The sequence below is a fragment of the Pan troglodytes genome, chromosome 9, assembly GCF_028858775.2.
Source record: "Pan troglodytes isolate AG18354 chromosome 9, NHGRI_mPanTro3-v2.0_pri, whole genome shotgun sequence".
In the NCBI taxonomy this organism is placed as follows: domain Eukaryota; kingdom Metazoa; phylum Chordata; class Mammalia; order Primates; family Hominidae; genus Pan; species Pan troglodytes.
In genome coordinates, this window is record NC_072407.2 from 65,099,502 (window position 1) to 65,118,701 (window position 19,200).

Below are 19,200 nucleotides of genomic sequence, written 5' to 3' on the forward strand. Positions count from 1 at the left end.
ACGTCTCCACCTTCGTGGGTCGCGCCGGATAAGGTGGGCTTTGGGCGGGGTGCTGCTGCGGCGGCGCTTCTTGGTGGTCAGGGCCCCATGGCGCTGTCCTGGCTGCAGCGCGTCGAGCTTGCGCTCTTTGCTGCCGCCTTCCTGTGCGGGGCCGTGGCGGCCGCGGCGATGACTCGGACCCAGGTGCGGCTGCGGGGCGGGGTCAGGTAGGCGGGGGAGCTGGCCGGTCTGGACATGGCGAGGCCACTTTCGCTTTCCGACCGGGCTTGCTGCTGCTCGGAGCCGGTGGACTTGGTGAGGCACGTCTGGCGCCGGCCTGTACCTGAAATGCAGCGAGGCTAATCGCGCTTTGTGGCTCCTCCTGGCCAGGTCATACTTCGAAGTTGTCCCCTCGCCAAAGGGACGGGTCAGTAGCGTCTTAAAGCACTAGGTGGAGTCGGGTTTCGTGGCTCCTGCTGCACAGCCTTACTGTGGTTCCGAAACAGAAGTCAGTGCAGAACCTGCGTCCATCCGTTAAATCAGAAGCCATTTGTGCTGAGCTTTGTCGAGAAATAAAGCATAGTGTAGTGGAGATGATCAAGCTGCCACATGATTGTAGCACAGTGTGTTAAATGACAAAATGAGAGATGGAGAAAACGCTGACGTAAAGGTAGAAGCCAATAATTTACATCGTTTACCCCAGCCAGGTAATCTGGTTAATAAACATGGGTTCATTTAATGCCTATAAAGTAGGCACTAGTGTGCCTATTTTACACCATGAGAAAACCTCAGAGATCCGCAGGGCGCGGTGACTCACGCCTGTAATCCCAGCACTTTGGGAGGCTGAGGCAGGCGGATCACTTGAGGTCAGGAGTTCGAGACCAGCCTGGCCAACATGGCAAAACTCTGTCTCTACTAAAAATACAAAAATTAGCCAGGTGTGGTGGCTCATGCCTGTAATCCCAGCTACTTCGGAGGCTGAGGCAGGAGAATCGCTTGAACCTGGGAGGCGGAGGTTGCAGTGAGCCGAGATCGTGCCATTGCACTCCAGCCTGGGTGACGAGCGAATCTCCATCGCAAAAAAAAAAAAAAAAAAAAAAAAAAAAACACTGGCCGGGCCTGGTGGCTCACGCCTGTAATCCCAGCACTTTGGGAGGCCGTGGCAGGCGGATCACGAGGTCAGGAGATCAAGACCATCCTGGCCAACACGGTGAAACCCTGTCTCTACTAAAAATACAAACAATTAGCCAGGCATGGTGGCAGGTGCCTGTAGTCCCAGCTACTCAGGAGGCTGAGGCAGGAGAATGGCATGAACCCAGGAGGCAGAGCGTGCAGTGAGCCGAGATAGCGCCACTGCACTCCAGAAAAAAAAAAAAAAAAGCACCTCACAGATAGTTATTTGTTGAAGGATATACAAGGCCTGGGTTTACTCTAAGGTTTCTGCACAGAGACCATAACTTGTGAGGCTTCTCTGAAGCTCATTGCATTCTATATTCATTGCCTATTTTCTGATCCTTCTGGCCACTGCCGGTGTGATTCCCCAGCAGGCCCTCTCCATCAATATCCCTGTCCCAGAAATAGGAATTGACGGTGCACAAATAACTTCCTGGAATGCAGGACCATTCCTAGGTTATCACTAACACCCTACCAAGAGACTATATCTAGAGACATTAACCTGAAATCTAGGACTCAGCAGCTTCTCTCCACAGGGCTCCTTCAGTGGTAGATGTCCCCTGTATGGTGTGGCCACCCTGAATGGCTCCTCCCTGGCCTTATCCCGTCCCTCAGCACCATCCCTGTGCTACTTTGTAGCTGGGGCCTCTGGCCTCTTGGCCCTCTACTGCCTCCTGCTTTTGCTCTTCTGGATCTACAGCAGCTGCATCGAGGACTCCCACAGGTGACTGCCTAACCCTGAGGGCCAGGGGCTGAGGTAGGATGAGCCTCGCCTCCACCACAAGGCTTGTTCTCTCCCTTTCAGAGGTGCTATAGGGCTGCGCATTGCACTGGCCATCTCAGCTATAGCCGTCTTCCTGGTCTTGGTGTCTGCCTGTATCCTTCGATTTGGCACCAGGTCTCTCTGCAACTCCATCATCTCCTTGAACACTACAATTAGGTAATGGGAGAGGGAGGGAAGCCTGGCTGGGGCTGACTACCTTCCCTCTGCAGCGGGGTCCTATAATTTCCTTTTATCCCCATCAGTTGCTCTCAACTCACAGGGCACTGGGCACAGGTGTGCCTCGGATATAAACTATCACGCTTTCTCACAACTGTCTCTTTGACCTCACAGCTGTTCTGAAGCCCAGAAAATTCCATGGACACCCCCTGGAACTGCTCTGCAGTTTTACTCCAACCTACACAATGCTGAAGTGAGACCCAAGGATAGGAGGAAAGATTGACATAAGTATCTGTAGCTGTGTGGGTGCTCACCAGTGTATTGTGAGCTTGGCTTACCAGTGAGAGGAGCTGAAGGGGTTGTCAGCTTAAAATTCAGCAGTTCAGAGTGGTGTGTGGGTGGGAAGGACTGGATTTGAAATGGTCCCACTCCTGACAATCCTGTCCCTGTCTCCTACAGACCTCTTCTTGGGTGAATTTGGTATTGTGGTGTGTGGTCTTGGTGCTCCAGGTCGTGCAGTGGAAGTCTGAAGCCACCCCATACCGGCCTCTGGAGAGGGGTGACCCTGAGTGGAGCTCTGAGACAGATGCTCTCGTTGGGTCACGCCTTTCCCATTCCTGAAGAATAAGCAGAGTGCTTCCTGCAGCCGAAGACTCCATGCCCAAGTGCCTGTAATCCCCCCCCACAAGGCCCTGTTTATGTTGGGAGTCTTAGTTTTCCTTTCGGCAGGGGGTAGGGGGGGAAACATAATGACAGGCCCCCCTCCACCTCTTCCTACAGCTGTTTTTGTACCAAAATATTATATTACTGTCTTCATCTTAGTAGTGAGTTTTTGATGTTAAAGTACAAGTAGATAGGAGGAAGGAGTGAAGGCTAAGCAGACATGGACTGAAACTTAGAGGTACTGTTAGGCAGCTGCCCTAGGGATGACTGCTCCTTTATTTGTTGTTAATGAATCTTGACCTCCTTGTGTGACCCTGGTTGTTACTCCATTCTAAGATTGGCGTTTTTTTTGTGGTTTTTTTTGTAAATAGAGACAAGGTCTTGCTATGTTGCCCAGCCTGGGCTCGAGCAGTGCTCCTGCCTCACCCTCCCAAAGTGCTGGGATTACAACAGGTGTGAACCAACACACCTGGCTCCCCAAGGTTCAGTTTTTATCCTCCTCTTGGAGAGGTGAGTGACTTGAGGTCATTTCTTCACAAGCTCCGGTAGGCACCCACAGTATTGTCAAAGAGTTTTGTGTTAGGGAAGTGTCCAGTTTTGTCCAAGAGGAAATAGAAGCGTCGGCCTTTGACTTTCAGAGGTAGCATGGCAGGGACTTCACCCCGGTGGGCCATGCAAGATACCTGCTTCAAAGGAACTGTGAAATGGGCCCCCAAGCCAAAGGGGGCATGAGTGGTGAGGGTCACCTGCTGCCCTCCAGCTCGAAGCACCACTGAGCGCACAGACCGGAGAGAGAAGAGAAGACCAGCACCGAGTACGAGGGCTCCTGCAGGAAGGGCAGAGATTGGGGTGAGGGGTTTTCACTGGGCATCTAAGTACCGACCTTTCCAGTGCCCTCTGAATAAGAAATTTGTGGGATGAAAGTAGTATTTACTGAGCGCTTTTTTTTTTTTTTTTGAGACTGAGTCTCACTCTGCCGGCCAGGCTGGAGTGCAGTACTGAGCTCCTGTTATACCCAATAATCTTGTTATTCCTCCCAACAACCTTAATAGATGTCCGTTTCCATTTTAATGGGAAGATGAAGAGCTTTAAGGACCTTGCTCCAGGTCGCAGAGTGAAGGGCAGCCCTCAGCCTAGGCTATGACAGGGCACGGCGCTCGGAGACATCACTGTTTCGCAATTTTTTTTTTTGAGACGGGAGTCTCGCTCGGCCGCTTAGGCTGGAGTGCAGTGGCGTCATCTCGGCTCACTGCAACCTCCGCCTCCCAGGTTCAATTGATTCTCCTGCCTCAGCCTCCCGAGTAGCTGGGACTACAGGCGCTTGCCACCACGCCCAGCTAATTTTTTTTGTATTTTTAGTAGAGACAGGGTTTGACGGTGTTAGCCAGGATGGTCTGGATGTCCTGACCTAGTGATCCGCCCGCCTCCGGCCTCCCAGCATTTGAGCCGCCGCGCCCGGCCAGTGTTTCACATTTCTGTGGGGTAAAGCCCGCCCGTCACTCTCGGATAGGGAGTCCCTGACTCTCCCTGCCTGTATAGGGAAGGTCGTGTCCCGCCACCCCACGTTGTCACAGTGGGAAGCCAGCCCACGTCTTACCGATGGCGCCGCAGCAGACGGCCAGACCGTAGCGCCAGAGCGCGGAGCGCAGGTCGAAGGGGCCACGATTTGGGACCTCCGCATCCAGAGGCTGCACCGGAACCGGGGGCCGGGACACGGCTGCCACAGCCATGGAAGCCCAGAAGACGCCCTGGCCCGCGCAGAACAGCCCGAGGATGGTGAAGAAGCGGCCCCGATCATGCTCAAAGAGCAGCACATCCCGTTGCAGCGTCGCGCCTTGCAGGGGCCGGCAGGTGAGCAGGGGCCGCAGCACGGCTAGCAGCCCCGTGGGCCATCGCCTCCAAGGCGCCGCCATGGCCATCCGACTTCCGGGGTGGGGCTTCCTGCCGCAGAGCCGCCTTCCGCCCTCCCTGGGCGCCCCCGCTAGAGGGCCCGCCCCCCTCGCTCAGGGCTGGGAGGAGACAACCAATCCAGCACGCAGAACACGAAATACAACATCACTCTTTATATTAAAAAGTAAGGAGGTCCTGGGGTTAAGTACACAAAGCACCTAAGTCCTTCGGGTAGTTTAGTGTCAGTTCTACAAAGTAAGCTTTGGCTTCCTGGCACCAGTGAGGCTCAATCTTCTGAAGTCTTCCAGAAGGCAGGCGAGGAGAGGGATCAGGCAGCCCTCCCTCCCTCGGTCACAGTCACGGGGCGGCCTCGGGCCAGACAGGAGGAGATGACAGACGACAACCAGACGGTAATATCCAAGGACTATTTACAGGGGGGACTGCTTCTGAGGCATGACTACGATCACTTCATGAATGCCACTTCTGGGATCTCGCCCTTGGCCTGGAGAAAAATGAAGGTCAGTAGAGGTAGGCCTACCCTCGCCACTCAGCAACCCCACTCAGCTAACCTGACCTCCTGGAGGCCCAGAGATCCTAGTCTTTTTGCCACTGTATTTCCAGACCTTACCTTGAGATGAGTGAAGGCCTGGGCAGATCTGGTGTAGTCCCAGTTGTTGTCCTGAAGGCACCTGGAGTGGAAGAACAGGCAGCTCTGTAAGAACTCTGACTCGTAAATGCCAGCTGAAAGTCCACTCCATAAAAGCACGCAAGTTTGCCAACAAATATGTACATTCTTATACATCCTTGCACTATTTATACAAATGAGACATTAGTAAAAGTCCAGATGTTCTACCAATGGCTTCTCAAAGATAAGGAATATTAAATAGCTGTCAAGAAGCCCAAGATAGTTTTTACAGTGGTAGGGAAAGATGTTCATGGTGTTAAGTAAAGAAACTAAGTTGCAGAACAGTATATGAAAAGGAACTTCCATTTTACCTTTAAAGTTTTTTATGTTAATTTATACACAGGCAAATTTTTTATAGACTATCAGGTTTGTGTTTTTCTGTTTGCTTTTTTTTTTTTTTTGAGACCGAGTCTTGCTCTGTCACCAGGCTGGAGTGCAGTGGCGTGATCTCGGCTCACTGCAACCTCCGCCTTCCAGGTTCAAGCAATTCTCCTGCCTCAGCCTCCCGAGTAGTTGGGACTACAGGCGTGGAACGCCAAGCCCCGCTAATTTTTGTATTTTTAGTAGAGACGAGATTTCACCATGTTGTCCAGGATGGTCTTGATCTCTTGACCTCGTGATCTGGCCGCCTCAGCCTCCCAAAGTGCTGGGATTACAGGTGTGAGCCACCTCTCCCAGCCAACTATTAGGTTTTTTTAAGCAGCCAAAAGTTTTGCCTTTAAAAATTTCAGGAGCCCAGGCACAGTAACTCACACCTATAACCGCAGCACTTTGGGAGGCCTAGGTGGGCAACATGGTGAAACCCCATCTCTGCAAAGAAATACAAAAAAATTAGCCAGGTGCTGTGGCCTATGCCTGTAGTCCCAGCTACTCAGGTGGCTGAGGTGGGAGAATCACCTGAGCCCTAGCAGTTGAGGCTGCAGTGAACTGTGATCACACCACTGTACTCCAAGCCTGGGCATCAGAGTGAGACCCTGTCTCAAAACAAACAAGCAAATAAAAATTTGGCTGGGTGCAGTGCCTCACGCCTGTAATCCCAGCACTTTGGGAGGCCGAGGTAGGCAGATCACAAGGTCAGGAGTTCGAGACCAGCCTGGCCAACATGATGAAACCCCGTCTCTACTAAAAAAAAAAAAAAAAAAATACAAAAATTAGCCAGGCATGGTGGCGTGTGCCTGTAATCCCAGCTACTCGGGAGGCTGAGATTGGAGAATTGCTTGAACCCGGGAGGCAGAGGTTACAATGAGCCAAGATCGCACCACTGCACTCCAGCCTGGGCAACACAGCAAGACTCCACCTCCAAAAAAAAAAATAAAATAAAATAAAATAAAATAAGGTGGCACATGCCTATAGGCCCAGCTACTCTGGAGGCTGAGGTGGGAGGACAGCTTGTGCCCAGGAATTAGAGGCTACAGTGAGTTATGATCACCACTATACTCCAGCCTGGATGACAGCGCAAGAACTTGTCTCCAAAAAAAAAAAAAAGAAACTGTCAGGAGCCCTCATTATTTACTACTAGCCCTGCTTCAGTTCATCCCCGTCCTACACATGCCCCACACTCACTTCTGGGACCACTCGAGGTTCATGCCAGACTGGGTAGAGAATGCTTGCAACATTTCCTGCTGCTCTGGAGAGAGGGTGGGCACCGGGCTGGAGGAAGGCGTGGGTGCAGGCATAGCGAAGGCTCTTTGGATCTCTTCAGAACTGGCATTCCGCACAAATAGCTCGTCGTTTACAATACATAGCCTTGAGGACAAAGAGCACTTAAAAAGCTAGACAGAGATAACATCATCCTCCCAACATCATTCCTATTCTCTGATTCTTTCAATATCCACAAGGTCTCCCTCCCACTCTTAGCTATTGTTACCTTTTATCATTTATCCCCTCCCATGGAATCAATGTTTGGAAGGATTATCTACTAAACACACTAGGGTTCTCCCAATGCATGGACTTTAGCTCTTTTAATTCATCCTCACAACAAACTTAGGAAATGAATATTGTTATATGAATTTTCAGATGAGGCAGCAGCCTACTTGCTAGAAGTGGTGGAGCCAGGATGAAAACCCAGACGGTACAATTCCAGAGCCAAGCTATTAACTGGCTCTTAACTACTATGTGAGCTTTCTCTGATTTCCTGTTGCCTTTCTGAAATCACCCCAAAGACTGACTCTACCCTCCAATTACCACACTGTTGGCCATGGATTAGGACTGGTATCCAATGCGAAAAGCAGAATACTTACCCTGAATTGCTAGCAGGAACAGCAATGAATGTCCGGGTGAAGGCTCGCAAAGAATCCCGGGACTTTCCGTCCACTGCAATAAGAACAACAACACCTTAGGGTCACTAGTGCTTTATGTTTACAAACAGATTCTTGAATCATGGTCTTCTTTGATACAAAGAATCCTAGCAAGTCAGAGAGGAATGATTAAGTGTATAAGGGAAGCACAGGTGGGGTGAAGGGTCAGGTCAGAAAGGACAATAGTAATAACTACGGCCGGGCACAGTGTCTCATGCATATAATCCCAGCACTTTGGGAGGCTGAGGTGGGCAGATCACGAGGTCAAGAGATCGAGACCATCCTGTCCAACATGGCGAAACCCCTTCTCTACTAAAAATACAAAAATTAGCTGGGCGTGGTAGTGCGCACCTGTAGTCCCAGCTACTCGGGAGGCTGAAGCAGGAGAACCACTTGAACCCAGGAGACGGAGGTTGCAGTGAGCCAAGATTGCGCCACTGCACTCCAGACTGGTGACAGAGTGTGACTCCATCCATCTCAAAAAAAAGTAATAACTACTAATCCACTGATAGCATCTGTATGCCAGGCCCCAGGCCAAGCACTTTGTAAGTCACTTCAGTTTACTTCCTACAGCACCACTATGAGACGGCTATTACTAACCCCATCTTACAAATAAAGAATCTGTCTTAGAGGTAATGTTACTTGTCCACAGCCCCGCACAACCAAAACTAGGATGGAAACTAAGAACTGCCTGACTCCAAAGTCCTCCTAATCCCCAGGCTTTTCCCACATCCAGACAGGAGAGGTGGAGAGGTAGGCCAAGCCAAGACGGCTTGGGGGCAGAATGGGAGAAGGAGCTCAAAAAGAAAATGGGAGAGAAAGTAGCTGGGAAGCTAAGAGTGCTGAGGAAAATTCCAGCTGGGGGTGGGAACACGCTACAAACTCAGGACTCTAAAGATTCTTACCTTCCTTGAAGACTCCATTGACAGAAAAACACAGCAATGTGCTCTGAAAGAGAAGCAGCATCAGGTACAATGTACACTTCTCAGAGCCTGAGTGCCCCCCCTTGCCTATTAAATGCCACCCCCACCCCAATTCTAGGCTTCTGTCAGGCGCAAGCAGGAGCTTACTGTCTGGGCGCTTATGTCTACCACGAAGGAATTGACGTCGTGCTGGGTTTTGGGCAACTCATTGAGGAAGGCAACAACGTTGAGACGCGTGTGCTTCAGCAGCCGGAACCGCAAGGCTGTGGGTAGAGGAGAAAGCTCAGTGGTGCTGCCACACACTCCTGAGTTCTATGACTGATTCCTTCCCATGCCCTTTTCCCATATTTTGTTCGTATCACACACTTACTAGGGTCTTTAAGCTTCTTCACATTTCTGCTATCCTTGAAATACTCGGCTAAGCTGCTTCTGGGGGAATAAAAGGAATGGACGTGGTGTTCAGAACAGTGCTGCCAGCAGGTGTGCCCTGTATCTGCTGGGAAACCCAGTGGTCCCGGGCAGATTCTGGGATGTGATACTAACCGGGCAGGGTTCTGAGGAATGAAAGGAATGCTCAGGGAACAGCAGGCCCCATCATGGTAGGCATCCAGGAGCCCTTGCCGGTCTCCAGAGTCGTAAATTGCATAGTACCTATGGGAAAAACAAAAGAGAAAGTATGGGCTCTGTGGTCTACAGCCATACAAGGACCCAGTAGCTCCCAAGAGTGAGTTGTGGCCGGGCATGGAAGCTCATGCCTGTAATCCCAGCACTTTGGGAGGCTGAGGTGGGTGAATAGCTTGAGCCCAGGAGTTCAAGACCAGCCTGGGCAACATGGCGAAACCCTGTCTCTACTAAAAATACAAAAAAAATGGCTAGGTGCGGTGGCTCACGCCTCTAATCCCAACACTTTGGGAGGAAGAGGCAGGTGGATCATGAGGTCAGGAGTTGGAGACCAGCCTGGCCAACATAGTGAAATCCCATCTGTACGAAAAATACAAAAATTAGCCAGGTGCAGTGGCACACACCTGTAGTCCCAGCTACTGGGGAGGCTGAGGCAGGAGAATCACTTGAACCCTGGGAGGCAGAGGTTGCAGTGAGCCAAGATCACACCATTGCACTCCAGCCTGGGTGACACAGTGAGACACTGTCCAAAAAAAAAAAAAAAACAAAAAGATTGATGTGTGCCTGGGTCTGCCCACCATTCCCCCTCAACCTCGGGGTGGGGAGGGGGGACCCTGGGATACTTACTGTTGCAGGAAGTGCAAGACCAGACTCTTCAAGTTTTCTGTTCCAAAATAGCTTCCCTGAAATCAAACAGGTATTAGGAACATGGAAGCAGTATTCTCTCCACACACAAGTTCTTACTCTGTCCATGCTTCCTACCTTGCAGGGCGGTAACGTCGTGGGGGCTTCAACATCAAAGGCAATTGGTGGGGGTAGCTCATGGCCATCCTGTGGAAAGGAAGTAAAAGTTGACAGTGTAGACTGGGCCCAGTGGCTCACACCTGTGATCCCAGAACTTTGGGAGGCCGAGGCAGGCAGATGGCTCGAGCTCAGGAGTTTGAGACCAGCCTGGCTGGACAACGTGGCAAAACCCATCTCTACCAAAAAAAATACAAAAATTAGCTGGGCATGGTGGTGCGTGCCTGCAGTCCTAGCTACTTGGGAGGCTGAAGTGGGAGGATCACTTGAGCCTGGCAGGCGAAGGTTGCAGTAAGCTACGATTGCGCCACTGCACTCCAGCCTGGATGACAGAGCCAGACCCTGTCTCAAAAAACAAAACAAACAAAAAAGAAAGTTGACAGTTTCAACCAGAGAGAAAAAGGCTGGGTGCATAAGTAGACTGAAGAACTAAGAGAGAAGGGTCAGAAGTCAAGTGTAAAAGCATCATGAAAAGTATCCAGGGATCCAGGCTGGGCGCAGTGGCTCACACCTGTAATCCCAGCACACTGGGAGGCCAAGGTGGATGGATTAGTTGAGGTCAGGAGTTCAAGACCATCCTGGCCAACAAGATGAAACCCCCATCTCTACTAAAAATACCAAAGAAATTAGCCGGGCATTGTGGCACATGCCTGTAATCCCAGCTACTCAGGAGGCTGAGGCAGGAGAATCACTTGAACCCAGGAGGCAGACGTTGCAGTGAGTCAAGATTGCACCACTGCACTCTGGGTAACAGAGCAAGACTCCATCCAAAAAAAAAAAAAAAAAAAGGGCCTGGTGCGAGTGGCTCACGTCTGTAATCCCAGCACTTTGGGAGGCCGAGGTGGGTGGATCACCTGAGGTCAGCAATTCGAGGCCAGCCTGGCCAACATGGTGAAACCCTGTCTCTACTAAAAATACAAAAATTAGCCAGGTGTGGTAGCACATGCCTGTAATCCCAGCTACTTGGGCTCAGGAGGCTGAGGCAGGAGAATCGCTTGAACCTGGGAGGCAGAGGTTGCGGTGAGCTGAAATCATGCTGTTGCACTCCAGCCTGGGCGACAAGAGTGAAACTCCGTCTCAAATAAAAAAAAGAAAAAGAAACCTATCCAGGAATCCTTGTGAGTGAGAGATGCTGTGCTTGTTAGAATGAAAAAATTATGGACTTACCAGGCGTAGTAACTTGGGAAATCGTTCGCGAATGGCGCTGTCAAGAACGGGACAGAAGTGAGTCATGCTTCAGAGCCACCGTGCCTCCTGGGCTGCTCTAGGAGCAAATATACCAAACCCGAGGGACAGCCCATCCCATCCTGCTCATCCCTCCACTCCCTCCCAGCCTGTGCTCAGGGAAAAATGGCCCCCACTCCCCACCTGACCCGGGGCACCCAGACATGGACTGCCTTGAAGGCTGTCTCTTTTCTCTCTGCCTGACCCTGAGTGTCAAGGAGCAGTACTCCAAGCCCAGGCTTTAAGCCCAGGACCTCTTTCCCCTCCCTGCCCCCCTTACCTTCCACCTACTCACCTGTGCAGCCCCGGGAGGAGGGAATGGGGTGGGAGCCCAGGGGCTCCGCTGCCTCACCAGGTATCCATCGGTTCTGCCAGGTCTGGCTTTGGCCAAGACCCAAACACACCACAGGGATGGCACAGGATGTTGGGGCAGGGAGATGAGCAGGTGGGGCTCAGGAAGAGGAGAGGCAAAGGAATAAGAAAGGAAAGGAAAAGGAGGAAAAAGAGAAAAAGGCAAGATGGGGCAGGGGCAAGGGAGAGATGGGGAGGTATAGGAGACAGAAAGAAAAAGGAAAGAGAAAGCAAAGAAAAAGAGAAAGAACTACAAGGCAAAAAAGCATCTAGAAAAATGAGGGAGAAAAGGGAGAAAGACACCCTAACACAGCCCTTTCTTTCAGCTGCCCCATCCCTGTGGTCCAAGGTAGAAATGAGAAACAAATCCTTGCTGTGGTGAGTGGGCACTTGCTGTTGGCCAGGTCTCTGTCTGCTACCTGGGTCCCGATCTGAACTGGGCGTGGGAAGCAAAGCAGCCATGGGGGCAGGAGACCTCCCTCAGAAGGTGTGAGGGTTCAGGCCCCTGTAGGATTGTGGGGGTGAGGGTCCATGCCCCACCTCTGTTGCCCCCAAGTTCTCTCCTGATGGCCCCTCTGCGACTGTGCCTGTCTTAGGTTGTTCCTTCCCTGAGGAATCTTACCCGTCTCTGGCTAACCAGCCATCCACCGGGGCCAAACAGGGTGACGTGCAGTGTGTGAGTGAGGGAGAAGCAGCGCCCCCGAGGGGGTCAGTTCTCTGTCTCCTTGGTAGCCTATGCCTCCGTGGCCTCCACGCCCAGCACCTGCCTTGGGATTCCCTCGCCTGCTGGCGGGGCCCCAGCTCTGGTCACATCTTGGGGAACCCAGGTTTCTTCTTCAGGGAGAGCCCAGCTCATAGCACTGGGCAAGAGAGACAGATTGCATGCCACCAGCCCCTAGGAGGCCTCAACCTCAGCATGGACAGCAACAGCCCTGGGCAAGTGGATCCTGAGAAAAGGGTCCCTCTTGGCGCAAGGGCAAGAGGGGCCATCACAGTACAAAGGAGGGAAGGCCCATCTCAGTAGGAAGTCCCAGGAAGGGAGGGCTTCCTCAACCCATGGACACCAGGCTCTTGGCACAAGGCAACCCCATCTATAGGGTATGTACAAGATACCCTCTGGTTAGAGTAGAAAGGGGAGATGCCTTTCCTGGAACAACAGGGTAGGGAGATTCTAGAAAAGGTTGTGTTCAGGAAGAAAGAGAAAGGCCACAGACCCAGCAAATAGATAGTCAAGTCAGAAGAGAAGAGAGAACATCTCAGGACAAAGCTGTAAGACACAGACAGACCAAAGTGGGGAGCACGCGATCCTCTCAAAGGACAGGTGGTTCCAGCTCAGGGCTGCACATCTCCGCAGACGGGCCCTGGTCAGGATGCATTAGCTCAGCCTCCCAGGGGGTGAAGGTCCCCAGGAGGGGAGACACAGGCTACAACTGACCTGATGTAGGTGGACTGGTCTCGGAAGGTGTCACACAGGGAGTTTCCATCGAGCCAGAGCTCTTCTAGCTTCAGCCCCTTTATCTTGTCCAATTCCCGCTCAGACTTCAACTGCAAAGGGTGGAAGGAACAAAGGGAGGAGACCCTGGTGAAGACAGCCAGCTGGCTCCCCATACCCCCAGTCCCTACGCTTAGCTCTGAAATCTTTTCTAATCTTTTAAAATTTTTTCTTTTTTTTTTTTTTTTTTGGGACAGGGTCTCACTCTGTCACCCAAGTTCAGTGCCGTGGCATGATCATAGTTCACTGCAGCCTCAAACTCCTGGACTCAAGAGATCCTCCCACCTCAGACTCCTGGGTAGCTAGGACTACAGGCATGTGACATCATGCTCGACTAATTTATTTTTTAAATTAAAAAAATTTTTTTGAGACAGGTTGCTCAGGCTAGAATGCAACGGCACAATCATAACTCACTGCAGCCTTGAACTCCTGAGCTCAAGCAATCCTCCCACCTCAGCCCCCTGGGGCAGCTTGGACTAGAGGCGTGCAAACTCCTAGCCTTAAGTGATCCTCCTGCCTTGGCCTCCCAAAGTGTTAGGATTAGAGTTGCAAACCAGCACATCTGGCCTGAGTTCTCTCTCTTGCCTCTTGCCATCACTGGACAAACTCTCTACACCCTCTACCCACCCCTTCAAAAATATAGCCAAGCTATCAATTCTCACTTCATTTCCAGAAAGGTTTAGGATCTTCAGGTTGGGTGCCTTCTGAACAATGCTAGACATGTCATCCAGCCTGTATAGCCTGTTGTTGCTCAAGTTCAAGGACAATAGCTGTGAGGAGAGAAGAGTTTAGAGGAGGCACCACCAGCAAGTGGATCAGAGACGAATCTGCCCCCCAGCCACTTCCTATCTAACAACACCCTGCTTCCTCATGCCTAATACTGGGCCAAAGGCCTTACCTCAGGGATGTTCTCTTCAATGATCCTCAGGGTAGCTGCCATACAGCTTCTGCGATTCAGGACAACATCAATGTTCTGGGCCACCAAATCTTCAGGAAGCAGAAGGGAAGGAAAGGGAAGACTGAGAGGGTTTGCCCATGCCAGCATTAGCAGTAAAACATCCTCCAACTTTCCCTCCCTGACAGATCCCACCTTATCACCACCTATCTGAGAACTACTGCTGTCAACCATACCTGGGTCTGAACGGAGGCCTTTGAGGTCAAGGGCTTGTTGGGAGCCATCGTATCGTTTGCTCATGATCAGCTACAGAGGAAAAAGAAGGGTTTAGTGGTCACTGGGTTTGTGTGTGGGGGGTGGGGGTGTGAGAAGTAGTAAGACTGGGTTGGAAACATCTAATTTGAGCCTGCCTCACCTTTAGCTGTTCTACTTGTTCTGGCTTCAGTTCATTCAGTATAGTGTGGGGTGGAGCAGAAGAGTTGATGATGATAGATATCTGGAGGGAAGACACAGAGGGCACAGAAAACTCTAGGGAAGCCTAAGCCGCAAGAATAAGACCCAGTCCCTGCTCTGAGCACCAACCTCCACCTCCAGCCAAGCCAGGCCCTTTAAACACACCCTTCGGTTCTCCCGATCCAAAATCTTATAGTTGACAGCCTTCAATGCAGAGGCAGTACTGGCGTCTTCAACGAAGAACTGGGCCCGTGTATTCTCATAGTGAAACTACAAGAGGAAACAGGAGCATTACACTGGGAGTCCAGAGCCCTTGGGGAGGGGCATTACGCTGGGAGTCCAGCTTGCCCCTTCACCATCCCTGGTGCCTGGCCAGCCAGCCACTCAGGCCTTGTCTTACCTCAATAGGGGTGAAGGGCACACTGCACTTGCTCTGAATCATGCTCAGGAGCCATGCCTTGTCATACTTTCTGCCATAAGGAATCTAGAAATGAGAGAAAGAGAAAAGAAGGGAATGATAAGTAAGGCTGAATATCAGACCCAATACAATGCCTTTTATACCTTCTACCAAACTTTTAAAGACTATCTAAATAAAGGACCAGTACTAGGTTTTCTACTTGAGATACACATAGATTCTTTAACTCCTTTCTGTCTACTTACACTTACTATTTTTTCTTAGTAACAGGGCCTCACTCTGTCACTCAGGCTGGAGTGCAGTGGTGCGATCATAGCTCACTGCAGCCTTCATTTCCTAGGCTCAAGTGATCCTCCTGTCTCAGCTTTCTGGAGTAGCTAGGACTACAGGCATGTACTACCATGCCCGGCTAATTTTAAAATTTTCTGTAGAGAAGGGGTCTTGCTGTATTTCCCAGACTGGTCTTGAACTCCCAGCCTCAAGTGATCCTCCACCTCGGCCTCTCAAAGTGCTGGGATTACAGGCATGAGCCACTGTACCCAGCCCATTTACACTTATAATCTCTCAAAAAAAAATCAATTTTATTTATTCTAAAAGTTCCAAGATATTATTTACACCTTGCCTGCCCCTCAGAGAACTCCAGGGCACTCCAGGGACTCCAAGCCCCACACTCAGCCTGAGCCAAATGAAGACATCCAGAGGAATTATTCCCTCCCCCAACCAAAATTTTCATATTTCTCTTCCACCCCTTCTCTGAACCTGCTCTAAGGTGTTGGAAGATACTGATTCCTAGGAGAAAAGATAGATACTTGAGTGTGGAGTAATCAGATGACAAGAATAATTTTTGGGCTGGGTGCGGTGGCTCATGCCTATAATCCCAGCACTTTGGGGGGCCAAGGTGGGCAGATCATGAGGTCAGGAGTTCGAGACCAGCCTGGCCAATATAGTGAAACCCCGTCTCTACTAAAAATACAAAAATTAGCCGGGCGTGGTGGTGGGTGTCTGTAGTCCCAGCTACTCGGGAGACTGAGGCAGAAGAATAGCTTGAACCCGGGAGGCGGAGGCTGCAGTGAGCCGAGATCACGCCACTGTACTCCAGCCTGGGTGACAGAGCAAGACTGCATTTAAAAAAAAATAAATAAATAATTTTTGTGGAATAAAATTAAACATCTCCACTCTCAGCGTGGCCTCCTATCTCTACTGTACCATCTACTTTCTCAAAGTACTCACTGTAATCTTGAACCAGTTCTTTGAGGTCCCATCCTGGCTGGTGCCAGCCCCTCCTCTCTCTGGAGGAGCTCTGTCTCTCCGCACAGTAACATGAATGCGATCTCGATCATGCCAAGTATCACCCCGACGGTTAGGTCGGGTGGTATAGGGGTTGCTGTGGGTAAGCAGAGAATAAAATGACCACAAATGCTAGGAAAGTCTTCTCAAAGGCCTTCCTGCACTGTTAGTGGGACTACAACTAAGATTGTTTAATCACTAAGCTAGTCCTGGCATTTCTCACTCTAACAGGTGGGAAAGGAAATGACATGGACAGTAAAAGGGCCATATAATCTCATAAGCCACTAAATTCAAACCAGACCAACTGGTCACTCACTATCGTACTCGGGGACCATCCTGGGCATCACTCATTGCCACATCTCCATCATCTTCCTCAAGGCGGGAAGACCGAATACCAGAACCGCCTCTTCCAGACCTACGGTTTCCTTCACCATATTTCCACCGGAAGGGACCCCGGCCTTTCTTCTTTCTTTGAGGGAAATTAACGCGTTCATCATCGTGTTCTAGAGTTAGAAACAGGAACACAAATTAGAAGTAAGTAACTGGTCCGGTTTGGTGTGGCAATCATAGCTTCTAGTACTCTGAACTATTGGAAGAGATACATACTAACGACAGAGGCCATCTCCATGCAAACTCCGCTGCCTATCCACAGGAAAGAACCCTCTCTGTGGGAGGGCAGCATCAGGGAAAAGTTACTGGAAAACTGTGTAGGGCTTTTGAAAAATGAAGTAGAAACTGGAATTAGAGAGAAGCAGGATGTAGAAATGTGAGACCCAAAAGTGTAACTGAACACAAATCAGACCTCTGAAAGCCACCTGAAATCTGCCACTCAGTACTTTGTCTATACAGTGCAGACGCCAGTTACAAATATGACCAGTTTAAGGATCCTCTAAAAATTCTCCTTGTTCTCAAACTGCCACTTTGAAGTTTTGTGAGGAGCTCTTCGTTTCCATGGCCACAAATGTCCTTTAACTCAGGAGACAAATTCTAGACTCAGGCTCTAGTGGCAGTGCCAGGCTAGGGTGCTTAACCAGGGACCCTGGAATGCTCTCCAGGAAGATGACCTTCTGATTCATGCTGTGTAGGACTGGCGTCTTAAAAAAGGTCCCTAACTCCCAAAAGAGGTCTGCCTAATACCCAGCACGCTGTAAACAATGAATCTCAACAAATGACCCTAGGAAAAAAGAACATAGAAAGCGCAGCTAACATTCACTGAGAACTTTCTCCAGTGCCGGCCACTATGCTTCAGGCACTTGATAGGAATGATCTCATTTCCCCTCCCCACGCACACTCTTAAGAAATACTGTTGTTATTCCACATTAAGGGGATGGAAAACGAGAGTTTTAAATTCACGGTTTCAACCTCCACCACGCACTCCTAACTTACTACAAAGAACTAACACCCAGTGTAGTGTTCAGACTAGAATATCCAGTTGATGTGTAAGTCTCGAATATTAAGCCAAAGCCCAGGCCCGAGAGTTCAAGACCGACTGGACGCAGTAAAAAATAGGGCATCAGGGCAGCCCACGAGCAGGGCACTCACTCACATTAAAGGAAGAGTCAGGCCGCCAAACCAAACTGACAGGCATCAACCACCCACAAAGTTCAAAGGAATCCCGTCACCCTACCCCCGAGCCATCCGCTCCGAGCCGCAGGTCCCCCAACACCAGGATGCCAGCAGGAATCCAGGAGTCAACAACTCGGGTGTCCACCTCGAGTGCCCGGCCCCCCGCGCGCCGCTCCCCCCGGACGCCGGGCCCCTAGCGGCCTCACGCCCCGGGGGCTGAGGCCTAGGCCGGCGCCGCCCACCCGCGCCCCAGATAGCCGGTTCCCGACCCGAAGACCAGCACTTACCGCTGTACGACTTCCCCTCGTCCGCCATGCCACAGCGAAGAGCAAGGGCGGGCTCAGGCGCTGGCCGCTACGCCGGCAAACAACCTAACTCCCAAGCGCTCAGGACCGAAGTGTCCCTACGCCGGGCGCCACCGCATTTATACAGCAAAGCACGTCGCGCGCCGCTGACGTCCCAGGCTGTGGGCGGTGCCGCCGCCCGGAGAAAGCGCGGCCCCCTGCGCGTGCGCACACTTAAGGCCGTCGTTCGAGGGGCGGGGCCTGGCCCTCCACGCCCCGCCCAAGGCCTGAGCTTGCGGAACCCCGGCTGGCAGCCAGCATGTCCCCGCACCTTTTCATCTGTCCGCTGACGCTGCCCTGGCAGCTTCAGAGTTAGTGCTAGAGCAGAGTGCTGCCGCCGCAGCCCAGAACTCAGTGAGGAAGGGGGCCGCACAAAGGGCTTCAGAGGAATGGAGACCGCGCCTCCAGGTGGGAGTGATGGCTCAGACCCCTACCGGAATCTAGCCAGTGTTTCAGCTCGGCTCCTTGTCTATACCTCGCTTTCTTCGCCTATAAGATGGATTAACAAATCACGAAGTTGAGAATTAGAATGTGAGCTCGAACGTTGACTAATTAATGGCTTTTTTTCCTCGAGGGCTTGACTCGGCAGGTACTATGCCTGGCACATAGTAAAAACTCAACATATATTTGTGAAATAAATGAATTTCTGTTTTATGAATTTCCCCCACCCCGCCCCGCCCTGAGTTGCTGAGTCAAATGAGACGACATCTGTCAGGGGTTTGGCGAGCATTGTCTTCACAGACCTTCCATCAATGGCGTCCCCTACTAGAAACCCATCGTGTCAACGGGGCAGACAGTGAAGCTCACCAGCAGTGGCAACTTGCTGGAGATGCCGAGGAGGACATTTTAAAATATCAGGGCCTTGGGCTCTCCTAGACCCCCAAAAGCACCACCACCAGCCCCTGACTGTTGTCTCTATAGCTTCAACTTCCTTTGGAATGTATGAGACAGGGGCACTCGAGTGACCTCAGAATGTGGTTGTGAGTCTCGGTCAGGAAGAACAAAGCACACTAATCTCCCTGGACGGTGGGTATTCTGGGCAGGTGTCTCCATTCTCTGTGACTGGCTTTGATTTGGTGAAGTGCTTGGAGGGAATCAAAAGCCTCAACTGGAGTTGGGAACAAATTCTTCACCTTCCACTCCTGGAAGCAGGCAGAGCTTCTGCCTCGCTTAGCTCAAGGAAGAATTACGGCCAAATAGT

At 51.2% G+C, this 19,200-nt stretch overlaps 3 protein-coding genes across 8 annotated transcripts; 1 reads left to right on the top strand and 2 right to left on the bottom strand.

The window, feature by feature from the left end:
* Nucleotides 1-7: 7 nt before the first annotated feature.
* TMEM179B (transmembrane protein 179B) lies at nucleotides 8-2,913 on the top strand. Its single transcript, XM_001158217.8, has 5 exons — nucleotides 8-183; nucleotides 1,689-1,876; nucleotides 1,958-2,092; nucleotides 2,267-2,345; nucleotides 2,552-2,913. The coding sequence occupies exons 1-5, from the start codon at nucleotides 88-90 to the stop codon at nucleotides 2,711-2,713; spliced, it is 660 nt and encodes a 219-aa protein (XP_001158217.1). The 5' UTR covers nucleotides 8-87; the 3' UTR covers nucleotides 2,714-2,913.
* An 81-nt stretch (nucleotides 2,914-2,994) lies between these two features.
* TMEM223 (transmembrane protein 223) lies at nucleotides 2,995-4,774 on the bottom strand. Its single transcript, XM_508502.7, has 2 exons — nucleotides 4,353-4,774; nucleotides 2,995-3,581 (listed from the first exon to the last, which is right to left on the bottom strand). The coding sequence occupies exons 1-2, from the start codon at nucleotides 4,672-4,674 to the stop codon at nucleotides 3,289-3,291; spliced, it is 615 nt and encodes a 204-aa protein (XP_508502.3). The 5' UTR covers nucleotides 4,675-4,774; the 3' UTR covers nucleotides 2,995-3,288.
* Nucleotides 4,775-4,803: 29 nt separating this feature from the next.
* NXF1 (nuclear RNA export factor 1) lies at nucleotides 4,804-18,948 on the bottom strand. 6 transcript variants are annotated; one of them, XM_016919813.3, is made up of 22 exons: nucleotides 18,807-18,948; nucleotides 17,943-18,488; nucleotides 16,406-16,592; nucleotides 16,033-16,186; nucleotides 14,788-14,871; nucleotides 14,553-14,657; nucleotides 14,350-14,430; nucleotides 14,171-14,240; nucleotides 13,938-14,026; nucleotides 13,702-13,809; nucleotides 12,983-13,092; nucleotides 11,140-11,176; nucleotides 9,934-10,002; nucleotides 9,799-9,854; nucleotides 9,094-9,201; nucleotides 8,921-8,979; nucleotides 8,698-8,813; nucleotides 8,533-8,575; nucleotides 7,571-7,643; nucleotides 6,894-7,076; nucleotides 5,274-5,334; nucleotides 4,804-5,147 (listed from the first exon to the last, which is right to left on the bottom strand). In XM_016919813.3, exons 2-22 carry the CDS (start codon nucleotides 17,968-17,970, stop codon nucleotides 5,109-5,111), a joined length of 1,860 nt encoding a protein of 619 aa, XP_016775302.1. In that variant the 5' UTR covers nucleotides 17,971-18,488; nucleotides 18,807-18,948; the 3' UTR covers nucleotides 4,804-5,108.
* Between the last annotated feature and the right edge of the window lie 252 nt (nucleotides 18,949-19,200).